This window comes from Pan paniscus, chromosome 4, assembly GCF_029289425.2.
Source record: "Pan paniscus chromosome 4, NHGRI_mPanPan1-v2.0_pri, whole genome shotgun sequence".
NCBI lineage: Eukaryota > Metazoa > Chordata > Mammalia > Primates > Hominidae > Pan > Pan paniscus.
Window position 1 is genome coordinate 158,674,447 of NC_073253.2, and position 17,783 is coordinate 158,692,229.

Consider the following 17,783-nt stretch of genomic DNA (forward strand, 5'->3'; position numbering starts at 1 on the left):
CAGCCTGACCAACATGGTGAAACACCGTCTCTACTAAAAATACAAAAATTAGCCGGGTGTGGTGGCATACACCTGTAATCCTAGCTACTCAGGAGGCTGAGGAAGGAGAATTGCTTGAACCCAGGAGGCGGAGGTTGCAGTGAGCCGAGATCATGTCACTACATTCCAGCCTGGGCAGCAGAGCGAGAGTCTGTCTTAAAAATAATAAATAAATAGCGTTGTATGGCAGATGCACCTGACAGCAATAACTTTAAGCATACCCTGAGAATACCCTGTGGTCTAAGAAGAATGTGTGCTTGGAGCTAAGGAATCCGGGAATGGCCAAGGCGAATATTCACTTCTATCTATGGAGGACATCTAAAGAATGTGTGCTTGGAGTCTGGAGCTAAGGAATCCAGGAATGGCCAAGGCGAATATTCACTCCTTATCTATGGAGCTGCTTGGGAGGCTGAGGCTGTAGAATTACGTGGGGCCCAGGAGTTCGAGGCTGCAGTGAGCTGTGATGGCACCACTGCTCTCCAACGTGGGTGACAGAGGGAGACCCTGTCTTGAAATAATAAAAATAAATAAATTATGCCCAGTTAGCCACTTGGGATCCATCTTGAAGGACTGGCTTTTTCAGGTTCACATTTGTTCACAAATGCAAACACACACACAACAATTCTTCATAATTTATATTAATAGATTTCTCTGAATGCCTCTTAGAGTTTACCATGCGCTGTGTGCTCTAAATGAATGTAACATTAAAAGTTAGATGATTTTTTTAGTTCAATTTGAATGGCAATTTTTGATGTTCTTAAATTGGTACGGAGCCATAATTCAGAATAGCGGTGCAAAGCTCACTGAGCACATTCATCACCCTTGAAAGTCTTCGAAAACAGATTACTGGGCTTCGCTCCCAGAGAATGATTTCGTTCCTTAGGTTCTGTGGTGCAGGCAGGTTTGGAAATCACTTATCTAGAAGTCCTTAATGCTTTGTGAAACTTAAGGCCGCTCACTCCATCTACCATTTTCTCAGAGGGCAGCATAGTATTAACGGAAATGATCCGTTGCATTTTACTTCTTGCGTGCTGTTACCACCACTGCCTTTTACTCTCCTTTGAAATAATTAAAAGCACTGGGAAGGGAAAGCACTGGAGAATTTTACTAAACATAATCTGTTGCAATAAGGTGTAACTAAATAAAATGATAGAAAACTGTGCCTTTTAGAACAGGAATCAACTGCATCATCTGTGTGCTTTCCAAAAGTGTGGCTCACTCTTCTTTTGCAAAAGAAAACTACAAGGAATCTTGACAGGAAGTTGTTGGGTTTTTGTTTTTGTTTTTGTTAAGTAGTTAGTTCTACCAAATAGTTTTGCAAATAGACCCAGGCTTGACTGGCAATTAAACATGAAACTTCTCATTGGGTATTTTCGAGACTACCACGGGGAATCAGCTACCAGCTTACTGCCATGTGGAAAACTGCACGAGATTCCGGGATTGGAATCAAAATGCTAATTTAAAAGGTCAAGTGAAGCTGCTCCTCACGTTTTGGCGTGCCTGCGCTCTCTGCAGGCAGAAGCGAACAAAGACCCAGCAAGAGAAGGCAGAGGCTAAGACCCATCCCGTATCTGCTCTCCTGAAATAATTCTGGAGTCATGCCTGAAATGCCAGAGGACATGGAGCAGGTAAGAACTAGCAATTCAAGAAATGAAGCATTCTAGAGTAAGAGATGCTTTAAAAGCATTCCAGTGAACGCCTGCTAAAACCAGAATCGTTGTGTAAAGAAAACAGAAGCGGGTGTCATTCATTTCCTTAAAACATAACCTCGGGACATGGAAGAATAAGCCAACTTTAGTTACTGACCCGGAGAACCTGGTTATGAAGGGCTCAGCTAAGTCTCACTGGCTGACAATAGAGAATTGCAGCTTCATTTACCATTTTAAATGCAATTATGTATATAAAGTTTCTACATAAATAAGGATTTTATCTGTAGTGTGTTCCTTTCCAGATGTTCTTTGTCTTTGTATGAATTGAATCTGCTAACATAACTTTTAGTTTCAGGCTGCTCTCTTTAAATGTATAGACTTAGCCACCACACCAAGTTGTATATTGTCTATGTTAAGAATGGCGTTTGATTCGCATAGACCCTACCATCATTAAAGAAAATGATTAAAAACCATATCCAAACATATGCCCCTAGAACTGTACCCAACTTTTACGGGGAAAGTACAAGTCAGATTTTCAAAAGTAGCCAAGTTAAATTCTTTCTGTTCCTCAAGACTAGGCTGCTCTGAGAATCAGAATGCTAATTGCATATGCTTGCCCTTAAACCTGCTTCACGTTGAAGAATGAAGAATTAATTTTCTTTTCTCCCATAGAAAGGTAAGATTACATCACGTGTTGCGACTAGAAACTTTAAACCGAATTCCCAGTTTTTAAGAGAGAAGTAGTAAGATGATCTTGGCTGCTCCCCCGGCCCTCTTCCCGCCCTCTTCTTTGTTGTCCCCTGATTATGCTTGTTTAGCGCTGGGGCAGTCCTCAAGGATTCCCTAAATAAAGCCAAACTGATGAACAGTAGTAGCCTGTGTTTAAAAAAAAAAAAATCGGAACATAAGAAACCTCAGGCTGTCTTCGATTACTGTTCTAGAGAAACTTTATGTTTACACGAATAAGGAAATGAGTTTTTGTTGGGGGTTGGGGAGGAAGGAAAGTCATGGTGTTCTGACGTGGAAAACTTCTTTAAAAGGCTGCTTAGTCTTTAGTTTGAAAATAAACCAAAAAGGTTTAGGAGTCGGGGAAAGGCCCTAGGAAAATCCAGACAGTGGTCACGTTTGTGGACGACGTTTAGAGCTTGCTATCCTGGGCACACAAGAACCCTTGGACTGTTCGGTGCAAAGTTGGCAAATCCTACACGGCCTGTGCCAGGGTTTACTTTCTGCATCAATTTCACAGGCGTCCAGCCTGGCTGAGGACTTTTTGCGGTTTTTAACTGGAAGGGGAAGTAAGTCGGCATCAGCACTTAGGGCTGATTAACTTTTAAAAGGTGGTAGAACGCCCAGCCTTACACGCTGCTGCTTAAATTCTCGGTGCTCACCAAGGCTGGGCTCGTGTGGCCCAATCCTGCAATCCCCGAGGCGGTGTTTCTTAAAGGGTGGGCTTGATTCTGGTTAAACCCATTAAGAAGTCGGACCCCGGGCTCGTTTCTTGTTCTGTAATTATGGGTAAAGTCCAAGGATCTGCGTTTTGAAGAGGTACCTAAGTAGTTCATCTTCCTTCCCCCCACAACTTTTTATTTTTAATTAGTTAAAAATAGTTCTACATTTTTGAAATCTCACACACAGGTTTTTTCTTTTTTTAAGCATCCCAGGAAGACAAATGGCTCAGACGCCAACCCTTTTATTTTTATTCCTTGTCTTTTTCTAAATCTTTCAAAATTCCCACCTAGGGCTCTAGAGATGTGTCCATTATGCTCTACCCACCTCCGCCCCCGCCCCCATGACTTTAAAATGCTTTTTATTCGACTTTTTATATTGCTCAGTCGATCCTCATACACTGCGCAGTCTGCAAACTTGAAACTCAAGGCGATCCACTTCAATCTTTTCCCGAGTCAAGAAAAAAAAGAAAAAAAGTAGAATAAAAAGCACACAAATAAAATCTCCGAAACAAAACCTGAATTCACTGCCTAAGGTCAGGGCCTTTCTTTTGTGTGTCGCTTTAAGCATCGGCGCGTGGGCTGGGGGCGGATCGCGCGTACCCGCCCTCTTTTTGGGGCGTCGGCGGAGCGTGGCCAATCAACGGGCGCGGCTATGGCAGCGGAAGCCGGAAGCGGCGAGCGGGGTCGTTCTGGGCCTAGGGGAGGCGGGCCGAGGGCGTCTGAGCTGAGGCCCGCGTCGATCCTGGGTTGGAGGAGGTGGCGGCCGCTGAGGCTGCGGCTTGAAGACGGCGGGCATGGTGGGGCGGGAGAAAGAGCTCTCTATACACTTTGTTCCCGGGAGCTGCCGGCTGGTGGAGGTGAGGGAGTCGGCCTGGGCGTCTCCGGTGGGAGCGGGGGCGCCGAGGGGGACGAGCCACCGGGGCTCGGGCGGCTTTCCAGGCGTATTCCACCCGGGTCAGAGCCTCCGGCCGGGAGTGGTCTCACCGCCACCCTCCCAGCCCCGGATCCGAGGGGGGCGCCACCGAGTTTGTTTATCTCAGCGCACACGGGTCAGTGTTTTTTTCTTCCAGCCACTGCGGCAGGAAGCAAGTAGGTGGAGGTTTTACTTTCGAGTTCTGTCTCTGCTCCTGAGGACGAAGAGGTTTTTCAGAATTGTTTGTTTTGATTTTGGTTTTCCCCGTTTATTCATCTTTGGTTCGTATTTCTCGATCTTACAAGTTCGTAGGTTTGAGAAAGAACAGGAAAAGGTGACTTCTCACAAATAACAGTGCTGGAGATGACAACTTATTGAACTCTTACGTTCTCAGCACTATGTTATGCACTTGACGGGCATTACTTTAATCCTCCACTGTGAGATACTTGTTATTGCCTCATTTTGTAGACGAGAAAACGGGCATAGAGGGTGAGACATTGGCCCAGGTTCATTCCGTAAGGTTGGAGCCTGGAATTCAGATACAGGTTTGTGTGACTGTCTTGGGCTTTGAACCACTACGGAGTTTCCCTGAAGGAAGATTATGGTGATGATTGGAAGATCCATCTCTGGTGCCCCCCGCGCCCCCGTCCCATCCTGCTCCATTCCACTTAAGGGCCTCCAGCATTAATCTGTCCACAGAACATATCCAACCCTGGGGATAAGAACACTACTAATGCCCAGACCATGTCTTTTGGAGAGAGTAGAGAATATAGGAGATGGCTGTTTCTGTTAATGCAAAGTTTTCATGCTTCCAAATTTACTTAGGGTTTTCAAATCACTTTGGTTCTTTGAGGGTAAAGTTAGGATAAATGGTCTATTAAACCTCTATGTTCCTAGGTCCTCCAGACCGTGCTGAGTGCATGTTACATACGTTTACATTTATATGTATGCATTTGTATGTGTACGTGTGCATATAAAGCTTAATCTACTTTCACAAAAAGAAGTTCAGTATAAAAATGAAAATAGCTTTTCGTGTTTTCCTTCATTAAAAATGAAACAACGAAGAGCTTGGCACAGACTTACTGCTCTCAAAACCTGTAGAATTAAAGCTTACCGACTCATGAGAACGAGAACTGTCTCATAGTTAATGTTAGAGAAGCAGCCTGGAGTGGTTCTTGTTAGTAATACTGTCTGTGGAGCACAGTAGCGTCGCAGTAGGAGTTAGACCAATCCCACCTAAGTAGTCAGAGAATCTTAAAAAGTAAAGCCCAGTAATGTTTACTTAAGGGTCTGTTTCTGGGGAATTAAAAAATTAAACATGGAACTGTGCCAAGTTTTAAAGTTTCCAAAAACGACAAGGTATTTACCACTGAAATTTAGGAAAACCACATACTAATAGTATTCCATTCTTTACTTTTCTAGAACATTTTTAGTAGACATTAATGCAGGTGTGCTAAAGTAGAAATCACTGTCCCAGAGTACTGTGTTGGACCATTTGGAAGGAGCCATATATCTCCCATTACCTATACAGTTTGGTATCATTCGATTAGATAGGATAATAAGAACATTTATTTATATGTACTTAATTTTTCAAGAAATGTTTTTTTGGTGTCCATAAATCTGGTCCCTTGGAGTGATTGAATTCCGTACTTCAGAGTTTAGACAATAAGAGGCAGATACGTTTAGAGTAACTTCAACTGATATTAGATCTACTTTCCCCCATATAATAAAAATTGAGAAAAAGTAGACTTCAGGCAAAGTATTATCAACTCTTTATTGTGCCTTGAGTGAACTAGATAGCATTTTATTCTTTCATTCTGACTTTCTTAAAGTGTTTAGACATTTCTTCCTTGTGCACAACTAAAATAATTTATGGAGTGCAGGTCCAAAGTAGTTTTTAGAGGGATATTTCTTTTTCTAAAGAACGAGCCAAAAAGCCTCAACAAAACAGTGTAAAAGGCAGAGTATTGCTTATATAGAAGCTCAAAAACAGAGATATTTGTTTGGCATATTTTAAATTTCGGAGTAATGCATATTCAGAGGAAAAGTTACCTTATTTAAGTAAACGGAACTATTCGGACTCCTCGTGGTAGGGATAATATGGAAAATGTTAGAAATGTAGAACTTTAAAGCTGAAAGAGCCTTAGTCATTTTGTCTAAATGCCTTCCCCATTTACCAATGAGGAATTAGATCAATAGAGATAGAATAACTTCTAAACACCAATTTGTGGCAGAACAGATAAAACTTTAATCATTCATGAAACCAAATATTAGTTCACAGGATTGAGACAAAATGCAGTGTATTTGACTTGACCAGAGAAGCAAGACTCAGGTTCTGGTTCCAGCTTTTTCTCTTTTACTATAGACAAAACAATTAACACTGGACTTCTTGTTACTCTCTTGGGAAATAATATCTCTTCTAACAAGCTGCTGGGTTTTTTTGTTTTCTTTTTTTTCCTCTTGCTCTTTCACCCAGTCTGAAGTGCAGTGGCTCAATCTCTGCTCACTGCAACCTCTGCCTCCAGGGTTCAAGCGATTCTCCTGCCTCAGCCTCCCAAGTAGCTGAGATTATAGGCGCCCACCACCATGCCCGACTAGTTTTTCTATTTTTGGTAGAGACAGCGTTTCACCATGTTGGCCAGGCTGGTTTTGAACCCCTGACCTCAAGTGGTTGGTCCACCTTGGCCTCCCAAAGTGCTGGGATTACAGGCGTGAGCCCTGGCACCCGGCCTCAAACTGCTATTAAAAAAACAAAAACAACTATGATTGTATACTTATATAACATGTTAGTTTTCTTTTTTTTGGTTTTTTGTTTGTTTGTTTGTTTTGAGATGAAGTCTAGCTCGTGTCCCCCAGGCTGGAGTGCAGTTGTGCGATCTCGGCTCACTACAACCTCCGCCTCCTGGGTTCTAGCGATTCTCCTGCCTCAGCCTCCCGAGTAGCTGAGATTACCTAAAATTAGCTAGAAAAAAATATGAAACAGTGTACAGTACCCAGCAGTCAGGTGTCAGTGCTCAAGATTTTTATTAAGAGTGACGATCTGAAGTGCAAGCATTTACTGAAATGGAAATGATACTGCGCAACATTCTATTTGAAAATTAACATGTTATAGGCCGGGCGTACTGGAGGCCTTACATAGTAACCCAGGGGTATAAGGATATAAAGTTGCATTTTCTCATACAACTCCACTTCCTTTTTTACGTTAAGGTATTATATTCCCTAAAGAGCCTTGTTCTTCTCTATACTTAATACTGCATCAACTCCAAGAAGCTCTTAATTATAAGAAGATCATCTGGGCTCTTACTTAAGTTGCATTAAGTTAGCAGAAAATACTGCAAAACTGTGACGATTCATAAGATTTTTTTTTAAATTCATTTAACAGATGTTAAAATGAAACAAGTGTACTTCACAGAATCAGTGAAGTACACAGATCTTAATTCATTGTTTAGTAACTTTTGTGGATTGTATAATGCTTTGGCTTCTATTTCAAGTTTTCTTTTTTAAGGGGGAAAGATACTGTTGTCATTTTGAGAAAGGTAGATGGCACTTTTTGTTTTGCTTGTGTAAGAGAAACGGATTTTTATGAAAGCTTTGAACTTTCCTGGAGTTCAAGAGTACACTGGTCCTCTAAGTGCGGTCTCCAAATCACGATGATCAGCATCACTTGTTGGAACTTGTTGGGAATGCAAATTATCCAGCCCCAGCCCAGACCTTTGTGATCTAAAAGCCCTCCAGGTGATTCTGATCCACGCTGAAGCTTGAGAACCACTGACCTTAGGAACTGTTACCTGTTCCTTTGCTTCCGTAGAGTGAAGTAAAAAGTGAGAAACTCAGAAGAAACCAAATTATCTCTCTTTTAGAGTATTTTTTCAGGAATCTTTACCGTATTTATCCTGTGTAAATTGTTTTCTCTGATTGTATCTGTACTAGACTTGGCATGTTTTCTCTTTACAGTTCAATCTTTGTAGAGCTGTTTTCTTGCCAAATTTCAAAGAAAATATTTTGTTGGCTGAAATCCTTGTTTTCATAGATCAGTTGGTTTAGAGCCAAGTTTTGCAACACAGCCTGAATGAAATTGCTTTCAACTTTTAAAATGTCTTGAAATTGGTTGAACTAAGGAAAAATAATCCTAAGAATTTACCTTTATACTATCTTTCCCTGTTAGTCTTTTCATTTTACGTTTTTGATTGCTAGAAATACTTGATTTTGGTGTCTTTTAAAAAAAATGTATGTATTCGGCTAAGTAATTTAATTGAGCTAAGGGCTTTAAAAGGTCTTTGGTTATTGTATATGTATTTAAAGATTTTGACAGCCCAGAATTAGGTGATTATAACAACTCTTGAGATAAAATAACTGGTTTGTTTTTAATAGTAAAAGTTGACTTTATTCAAGATCCTGGTTGGAAACTTGGTGTTACCCATCTTGGGAAGAAGGGACATTTTTGGAACTATGCTTGGAAACATAGAATTTAAATTTTTTCCTAAATAGTGGTTCTTTTTCATTTCTGTGTGTAAGAATTTATTTGTTTCACAGTAGCAACACAGATGAGCTTAAAATATTTTTTCTTATCCTTTGTGTTTATTAGTTTTAGCTTTTTTTTTTTTTTTTTTGAGATGTAGTCTTGCTCTTGTTACCCAGGCTGGAGTGCAGTGGTGCCATCTTGGCTCATTGCAACCTCCGCCTCCTGGGTTCAAGCAATTCTCCCGCCTCGCCTCCCGAGTAGCTGGGATTATAGGCACCCGCAACCACGCCTGGCTAATTTTTTTGTATTTTTAGAAGAGATGGGGTTTCACCATGTTGGCCAGGCTGGTCTTGAACTCCTGACCTCAGGTGATCTGCCCAGCTCGGCCTCCCAAAGTGCTGCGATTACAGGCATGAATCACTGCACTTGGCCAATTTTAACTCTTCTATGTAGGTAAATTTTGGGTTAACTAAGGAACATTTACCAATTTGGTTAAACTTAGAAAGCATTTAAGTGTTGTAAGGACCAAGTTTTTTTTCCTCCTCATATATTCCTTTGAAATGTTGATTAATTCTCTACCTTGGGTCCATCAAAATATGATAAATCATTGAGACTTGAAAGAACATTTGGGATTAAAATCTGAAGACCAGAAATGTCAGCTTGTAAATATATTGGCAGATTTGACGCAAATACTAATCAGGCCTTAAAATAGGTAAACTTAAAACACATTTCTCTCTAGAGACCCAAAGAGCACCCTCAGTTGTATCTATAGGAGCAAGACAAATTGTAAAGTCTTATAAACTGAAGAATGTAATGTTGTTATTTACTATTTAGGTACTTGGAGCAAAAGTATAAAAAAAGTTGCTGTTTACTAACTCATTTGGGTATTATCAATCATAAAAATAGGATTTTCTGTTAACATAGGAAATATAAATCTACATAATTCCTTGCATATCATCTTGTGTTCCTTTCCTTGGGTAAGATTATTATAACTTTTTTAATTAAAAAAATTTTTTTTTTGAAACAGGGTCTCACTCTGTCCCCCAGACTGGAGTGCATGTCATGATCTCTGCTTATTACAACCTTGGCCTCCCAGGCTCATGATCCTCCCACCCCAGCCTCCCAAGTAGCTAGGACTACAGGCATGCACCACCTGTAGCTCAGCTAATTTTTGCTTTTTTGTTTTTTGTTTTTTGTTTTTGGAAGGACGGGGTTTCACCATGTTGCCTAGGCTGGTCTCGAACTCCTGGGCTCAAGTGATCCACCTGCCTTGGCCTCGCAAAGTGCTGGGATTAAAGGCATGGGCCACCATGCCTGGCAAAAGCTTTTTCTTAAGTGATACAGTTTTTTATATGGTTTGATTAATCATTGTTCTAACTTTATTTATTACATTTTTAAGTTGTGTTTTCTGCTTTTCTTATTTTAAAAATTTATTTTTATAAATACAAAGTATATTTTTACTTTTTTTTTGTATTGAGATGGGTCTCATTATGTTACCCAGGCTGGTCTCAAGTTCCTGGGCTCAGCGGAGCTGCCTGCCTCGCATTCCCAAAGTGTTGGAATTACAGGCGTGAGCCTGGTGCCCGACCCTAACTTAACTTTAGAATTGGCTTGCAGATATGGGACATGAGTCAAAATACGTAGAATTAAGACATTTAGGGAACAACGATGGTGCCTAATATATTTAAGAGAACTGTTTTCAAAGTTAGTAACTCTTTCTTTCCGACTTCACCTTTTAGGAGGAAGTTAACATCCCTAATAGGAGGGTTCTGGTTACTGGTGCCACTGGGCTTCTTGGCAGAGCTGTACACAAAGAATTTCAGCAGAATAATTGGCATGCTGTTGGCTGTGGTTTCAGAAGAGCAAGACCAAAATTTGAACAGGTTAATCTATTGGATTCTAATGCAGTTCATCACATCATTCATGATTTTCAGGTATGATTTAGGTTATTTTAAGATATACATGAACAATACTAAGAATTGTCTGGATGATACAGAAACTATCCTTGCTCTCAAGGAAATTACTATGTTTGAAAGCTCTAAAGCTGTATTATGCAGTAGCATTTTTTTCATTTAGCATGACGTGGTATATGTAAACCTTAAAGTTAAATTTTGACACGCTGACAAAGACAAATATGAGACATTTTATAAAATGCTTATGTTTATAGATTGCCTTCTAAGTAATACTTTCTCTGCAAATGGTTTTCAAATGTTACTGTAAACCTCACAACACTGCAAAATAGTTATTTTCATTTCAGAGCTGAGGAAGCAGGCTCAGAGAGGTTTTCGGTATCATTGATACTATTCTCCCTTTGACATGGATTTATTAGATATTTAAATCATGTTAATTGCATAAATGACAGCTCTTTCCTCTTGTCCAAATTGGGGGATAAAACTTGTTTTGATTTAGAAACACTTCTGTTTTGTTCTTGTTTTTGAGACTTAATCTTGGTTTGTTGCCCAGGCTGGAGTGCAGTGGTGCAGTTGAGCTCACTGCAGCCTCCGCCTCCCAGGGTTCAAGCAATTCTCCTGCCTAAGCTTCCTGAGTACCTGAGACTACAGGCGTGCGCAACCACACCTGGCTAATTGTTGTATTTCTAGTAGAGATGGGGTTTCACCATGTTGGCCAGGCTGGTCTTGAACTCCTGACCTCACGTGATCCACCCACCTCAGCCTTCCAAAGTGCTGGGATTACAGATTTGAGCCACCGCGCCCAGCCTAGAAACATGGTTGTTTTATTTTCAGACAGGGTCTCACTCTGTAGCCCAGGGTGAAGTACGGTAGATCGATCACAGCCCACTGTAGCCTTGAATTCCTTGGCTCAAGTGATCCTTCTGCCTCGGCCTCCACAACAGTTAGAACTACAGGCTCATGCCACCACGACTGGCTGATTTTTAAATTTTTTTGTAGAGATTGAGTACCAACCACTATGTTGCCTAGTCTTATCTTGAACTCCTGGCCTCAAGCATTGTCTCACCTCAGCCTCCCAAAGTGTTGGGATTACATGCATGAACCATCACACCAGAGTAGAAATACAGTTGTTGACAGTTTTTTTCCTGGTTTGTGTCTGCATATTATGAAATACTCTTTTCAGTGCCTATAAATATTTTAAGTTTGAACCTTGCGGGGAAAAGAAGCAGCATGACAAAACTATATTAGAAATTACAATGATTTATTCTTAGTTGAAAGAATATTGACTTACTGCACATTTTTCTCTGAATTAACTTTAAGAAGGCTGTAATACCTCTTTCATTTTATTTTGAGTTAAAAATACATCAATGCTTAACTTCTAGCCCCATGTTATAGTACATTGTGCAGCAGAGAGAAGACCAGATGTTGTAGAAAATCAGCCAGATGCTGCCTCTCAACTTAATGTGGATGCTTCTGGGAATTTAGCAAAGGAAGCAGGTAATGATGACTTTATAAAATTTTCATAAAATATTAAGTGATTGCTGAGTTTGTAGAAATTAAAGTTTTGTAGATGGTTATTTGTTTTTATGTATCATGAAAAACCATTCTAAATTCCATGAAAGAGTAATGTCATGTAAACATTTAATAGATTTGGCTTCTTTTTTTGTAGCTGCTGTTGGAGCATTTCTCATCTACATTAGCTCAGATTATGTATTTGATGGAACAAATCCACCTTACAGAGAGGAAGACATACCAGCTCCCCTAAATTTGTATGGCAAAACAAAATTAGATGGAGAAAAGGCTGTCCTAGAGAACAATCTAGGTAAGACCTAATCTCTTTAGCCCCTGATTGTTTTTGAAGACTTTAAAAATCATTTATACATACACATATATATGTTTTTAAATTTAAAAAGTCAATGAATATGAATCATTAGAGAAAAATTAGAATATAGTTAATAAAGAAAATAAAAAATTCTAAGAGATAACTACTTTGTGAATCCTTCAAGACAGTTTCCACTATCAGTGTTTACATATTCATCTTTACACATAGAAAACAAGTCAGGTAATACAAGCTTTTGTAACTCATTTTCAAAAAACAGGGCAGTATAATTTCTCTTAGAGTGAGATATTCTGTTTATGTATTCTGTTATATGTATGTTACTGTGTTATATGTGTATGTATTTTGTTTTTATGTATTCTGTTATATGTATGTTGTATGTATTAACATTCTATTATGGTGTTTCTTTTTTCCTGTATGTGAGTTTGTGTATAACACACATCTCCATATATAAAAAGTATACACTCCTTAGAAAAAATGTAAAATTACTAAGAACAAAAGTTCTCATAAATGCTGCCTCAGGGAGATAAACACCAAATATGGTTAAGTGTGGAAGCATTTTTATATATTTTCGAAAAATGTATGCATGTTGTTTCACAACCTGTTTTTTTTTCCCTCAACATCTTTGCATTTCAGTACACGTGGAGCCTACTCTGGGATGTCTTACTCCTATCGGTGGCTGCATAGTACTGAATTTAATGGTCCCCTGCACTGAAACTACTGCCTTAGACTGCACTATGGCCTTGAGAAGCAGCCCTAGCATAGAATACCTTACTAATGGACGTTTAGTTTTTTAAAAAGTTTTCTTGTATTATAAATTATTCTGTTGAAATCATCCTTGAATACATTTGTCTTAGTTTATTTCGTGCTGCTATAACAGAATACCAACAACTCAGTAATTTATAAAGAACAGAAATTTCTTTCACACAGTTCTAGAGGCTGAGAAGTCCAAGATCAAGGTGAGGGTCTTTCTGGTCCTCTGGAGGGGAGGAATGCTGTGTTCTCACGGCAGAAGAGCAGAAAGGGATGTGCTCCTTCCTTCAAGCCCTTTTATAATGGCATTAATCCATTCATAAGAGCAGAGTGCTGATGACCACCTAAACACCTCCCAAAATGCCCCACCTCCCAACACTGTTGCTTCGTGGATTAAGTTTCAACATGAATTTTTGGAGAGGACAAAAACATTCAAACCATGGCAGTATCTAAGTTCTCTTGTCATATAATTTCAAAGAAAATGTTTGATTTGCAGTTAAAGTGTTAACTATTGTATACCATCAGCAGGGACCATTATAAAATCTAAATATTAATGAGTGGTTGTAAAACTAATGTGAACACTCATATACCCTTCACATAGATTCACAAATTGTTAATGTTTTGTCACATTTGTTTTATATGTTTGCTTTTGCCAGACACATTGATAATTAGTTGAATTTCATCTCCAAATACTTCACCTTTATCTTCTAACAAGAAGAATGTTCTTCACATAATTACAGTGCAGTTATCATACATTTGGAAACTTAACATTAATATGGTACTGTAATCAAATACAAATCTATTTAGGAATTTTCTCATTTATGCCAAAAATGTCCTTTATTGCTTTTATTTTTTAATCTAGCATCCAGTCAAAGACTATTCATTGCATTCAGTTGTCATGATAAGTTTTATTTTTAATGATCATATTAATGTAGGATTTATATATATTAAAAAAACTAGTCCAAATGACAGAAGATACTTAACAAATGTGGTTTTGCCTTTTTCTTTTTTTTTTTTTTTTGAGACAGGGTCTCAGTCGCCTGGGCTGGAGTGCAGTAGGGTGAACACAGCTCACTATAGCCTTGACCTCCTTGGCTTAAGCAGTCCTCCCACCACGAACGGCTAATTTTTTTACATTTTGTAGAGACGAGGTCTCACTGTGTTGTCCACGCTGGTCTCGAACTCCTGGGCTCAAGTAGTCCTCCTGCCTTGGACTCCCAAGTGCTGGAATTACAGTCATGAGCCCCACCGCACTCAGCCTTTGACTGTTTTTAATTTTATTTTTGAGGCAGGGTCTCACTCTGTTGCCCAGGCTGGAGTACAGTGGTGCAGTCATAGCTCATTGCAACCTTGAACTTCAGGCTCAAGAGATCCTTTTGCCTTACTCAGCCTCCCAAGTAGCTGGGACTACAGGCATGTGCCACCATGCCCAGCTAATTTTCATTTTAATTTTTTGTAGAGACGGAGTTTTGCTATGATGCCCGGGCTGATCTTGAACTCCTGGCTTCAAGCGATCCTTCTGCCTTGGCCTCCCAAAGTGCTAGCATTCTAGGCATGAGTCACTGTGCCTGGCCTTGAATATTTTTACATTGCATTGTCACAAGTGAGCTGTGTCATTTTGGTATATTTTAATTAAAAGGCAAGGTTTCTACTTTGATATTATTTAAATCCACACCCTTGTATCTTACATCAAAATTTAAGAATCAGTCAGCTTTAAATTATTTGCTTTTATTCTTCTCTAGGAGCTGCTGTTTTGAGGATTCCTATTCTGTATGGAGAAGTTGAAAAGCTTGAAGAAAGTGCTGTGACTGTTATGTTTGATAAAGTGCAGTTCAGCAACAAGTCAGCAAACATGGATCACTGGCAGCAGAGGTTCCCCACACATGTCAAAGATGTGGCCACTGTGTGCCGGCAGCTGGCAGAGAAGAGAATGCTGGTAAGAAGGATTCCTGAGTCCTGTCTTAGCGAAGGTCCGCTTTGTCTTTTCCATGCTTGAACTTTCATAGCTGTACTTGGAGTGTTACTGAGTGAAAGCCAAAAGTGCTTTTTTAAAACTAGGAGACCAAACAAAAGTAGTTTACATATACACTGTATTCATGAAGAATAAAAATATTATGCTCTTCTGTTTGAATTTATTTCTTATGTACTATAGATCCCATCATTTCTTTTATTGCAAAGTGTTAGGAAACTTCAAAATAATCATCTAAGGTCTTTTAAGAAGGTACTCTTTGAGGGCTGGGCGTGATGGCTCACACCTGTAATCCCAGCACATTTGAAAAAGTTGGTATTAAATATAATATCCATACAAAGAAAGATGAGACTGATTTAGTTTAGAATATTAATAGGATGACCACAGTTTTTTAATATATGAGAATTATATTTTGTAATATATAACATGACAATATTTAAGAAAGTTTAGCTCAACTTGAAAAATGGTTCTATTAAGTTTTTGTTGTAGCTTGGGATAATTAAAAATACTCATTAAATTGTACTGTTTTCATAAAAATTTGTAATGCTTTTTTACATTCCCACTAATTAAGTAAAATTGGAGGCTTTTTTTGATTTTAAAAATTCTTAAGGTTTAAATTCTAGAAATTGCTCTTTTAAGTGTTTTGCTAAGAGTATTAGTAGGAATTTGATTTTAGATATCTTGTGGAGACCTTTCCAGAAAAAGAGGGTTGCCTTTTAGTTCCTGGACCTTATTTTAAGTAAGCTTTTTGGTCAAACCTATTATTCTACTCAGCTCAAAAAGTTGAAACTATTGAATTTATTGTGTCATCGTTCTTAGGATCCATCAATTAAGGGAACCTTTCACTGGTCTGGCAATGAACAGATGACTAAGTATGAAATGGCATGTGCAATTGCAGATGCCTTCAACCTCCCCAGCAGTCACTTAAGACCTGTAAGTACATGGCTGTAAAAACCTTCTTTAGATCCATTGCTATGGTATATATTATTGCTGTGTTGGGTAACTTCATTTCTCAGTACTAATCAAAGTGAACTTTGCTTGTATGCTGGCTGTTCATAGTGCTACTTTTCTCTAGATTATCATCTGTAGAGAAGATCATGAGTATTGAAGTTTGTAGAAAATGTATTATTGTCTTGATCATGACAGGCATTTGGTTTATTTTTCCAGGGATGATCAAATCAGATTTCTTACACTAAGAGCAAAAATAAGTAGCAAATATAAAACCTCAAAATGGCCAGGCACAATGGCTCATGCCTGTAATCCCAACACTTTGGGAGGCTGACGCAGGAGGATCCCTTGAGCCCAGGAATTTGAGACTAGCCTGGGCAATGGAGGGAGATCTCATCTCTGTTTAAAAATATATACATATTTAAAAAAAGGTCAGGGGGAACAAAGCCCTCAAAATATAGCCTTTCACTTACTTTTGATTTTCTTGTGTTTATCTTTCTTTAAAGATTACTGACAGCCCTGTCCTAGGAGCACAACGTCCAAGAAATGCTCAGCTTGACTGCTCCAAATTGGAGACCTTGGGCATTGGCCAACGAACACCATTTCGAATTGGAATCAAAGAATCACTTTGGCCTTTCCTCATTGACAAGAGATGGAGACAAACGGTCTTTCATTAGTTTATTTGTGTTGGGTTCTTTTTTTTTTTTTAAATGAAAAGTATAGTATGTGGCACTTTTTAAAGAACAAAGGAAATAGTTTTGTATGAGTACTTTAATTGTGACTCTTAGGATCTTTCAGGTAAATGATGCTCTTGCACTAGTGAAATTGTCTAAAGAAACTAAAGGGCAGTCATGCCCTGTTTGCAGTAATTTTTCTTTTTATCATTTTGTTTGTCCTGGCTAAACTTGGAGTTTGAGTATAGTAAATTATGATCCTTAAATATTTGAGAGTCAGGATGAAGCAGATCTGCTGTAGACTTTTCAGATGAAATTGTTCATTCTCGTAACCTCCATATTTTCAGGATTTTTGAAGCTGTTGACCTTTTCATGTTGATTATTTTAAATTGTGTGAAATAGTATAAAAATCATTGGTGTTCATTATTTGCTTTGCCTGAGCTCAGATCAAAATGTTTGAAGAAAGGAACTTTATTTTTGCAAGTTACGTACAGTTTTTATGCTTGAGATATTTCAACATGTTATGTATATTGGAACTTCTACAGCTTGATGCCTCCTGCTTTTATAGCAGTTTATGGGGAGCACTTGAAAGAGCGTGTGTACATGTATTTTTTTTCTAGGCAAACATTGAATGCAAACGTGTATTTTTTTAATATAAATATATAACTGTCCTTTTCATCCCATGTTGCCGCTAAGTGATATTTCATATGTGTGGTTATACTCATAATAATGGGCCTTGTAAGTCTTTTCACCATTCATGAATAATAATAAATATGTACTGCTGGCATGTAATGCTTAGTTTTCTTGTACTTACTTCTTTTTTTAAATGTAAGGACCAAACTTCTAAACTAATTGTTCTTTTGTTGCTTTAATTTTTAAAAATTACATTCTTCTGATGTAACATCTGATACATACAAAAGAATATAGTTTAATATGTATTGAAATAAAACACAATAAAATTAACACTTGATCCAGAATGTTAACTTACCACCCCATCCTAGAATGTTACAGTTACTGTATCTATTTGTGCGAATGGATTTGTTTTTAACTAAAAATTAATAGCTATATAATCTTGTTACATTATACAGTTGACCCTTGAACGGTGTGGGTTTGGGGTATCAACCTTGCACAGTCTAAAATCCACTATAACTCTGGACTCCCCAAATACTTAATTAGTAAAA

General features: G+C 38.6%; 1 protein-coding gene across 2 annotated transcripts; it reads left to right on the forward strand.

Annotated features, from left to right (window-relative positions):
- The first annotated feature begins 1,196 nt into the window (after positions 1–1,196).
- Positions 1,197–17,565, forward strand: MAT2B (methionine adenosyltransferase 2 non-catalytic beta subunit). Of its 2 annotated transcripts, none has more exons than XM_003810910.6 (7): positions 1,197–1,667; positions 10,251–10,445; positions 11,804–11,918; positions 12,091–12,243; positions 14,754–14,947; positions 15,800–15,913; positions 16,435–17,565. In XM_003810910.6, exons 1-7 carry the CDS (start codon positions 1,638–1,640, stop codon positions 16,603–16,605), a joined length of 972 nt encoding a protein of 323 aa, XP_003810958.1. In that variant the 5' UTR covers positions 1,197–1,637; the 3' UTR covers positions 16,606–17,565. The 2 variants fall into 2 exon arrangements, with proteins under 2 accessions (XP_003810958.1, XP_003810957.1); XM_003810909.5 differs by lacking the exon at positions 1,197–1,667 and adding an exon at positions 3,773–3,993.
- Positions 17,566–17,783: the final 218 nt, after the last annotated feature.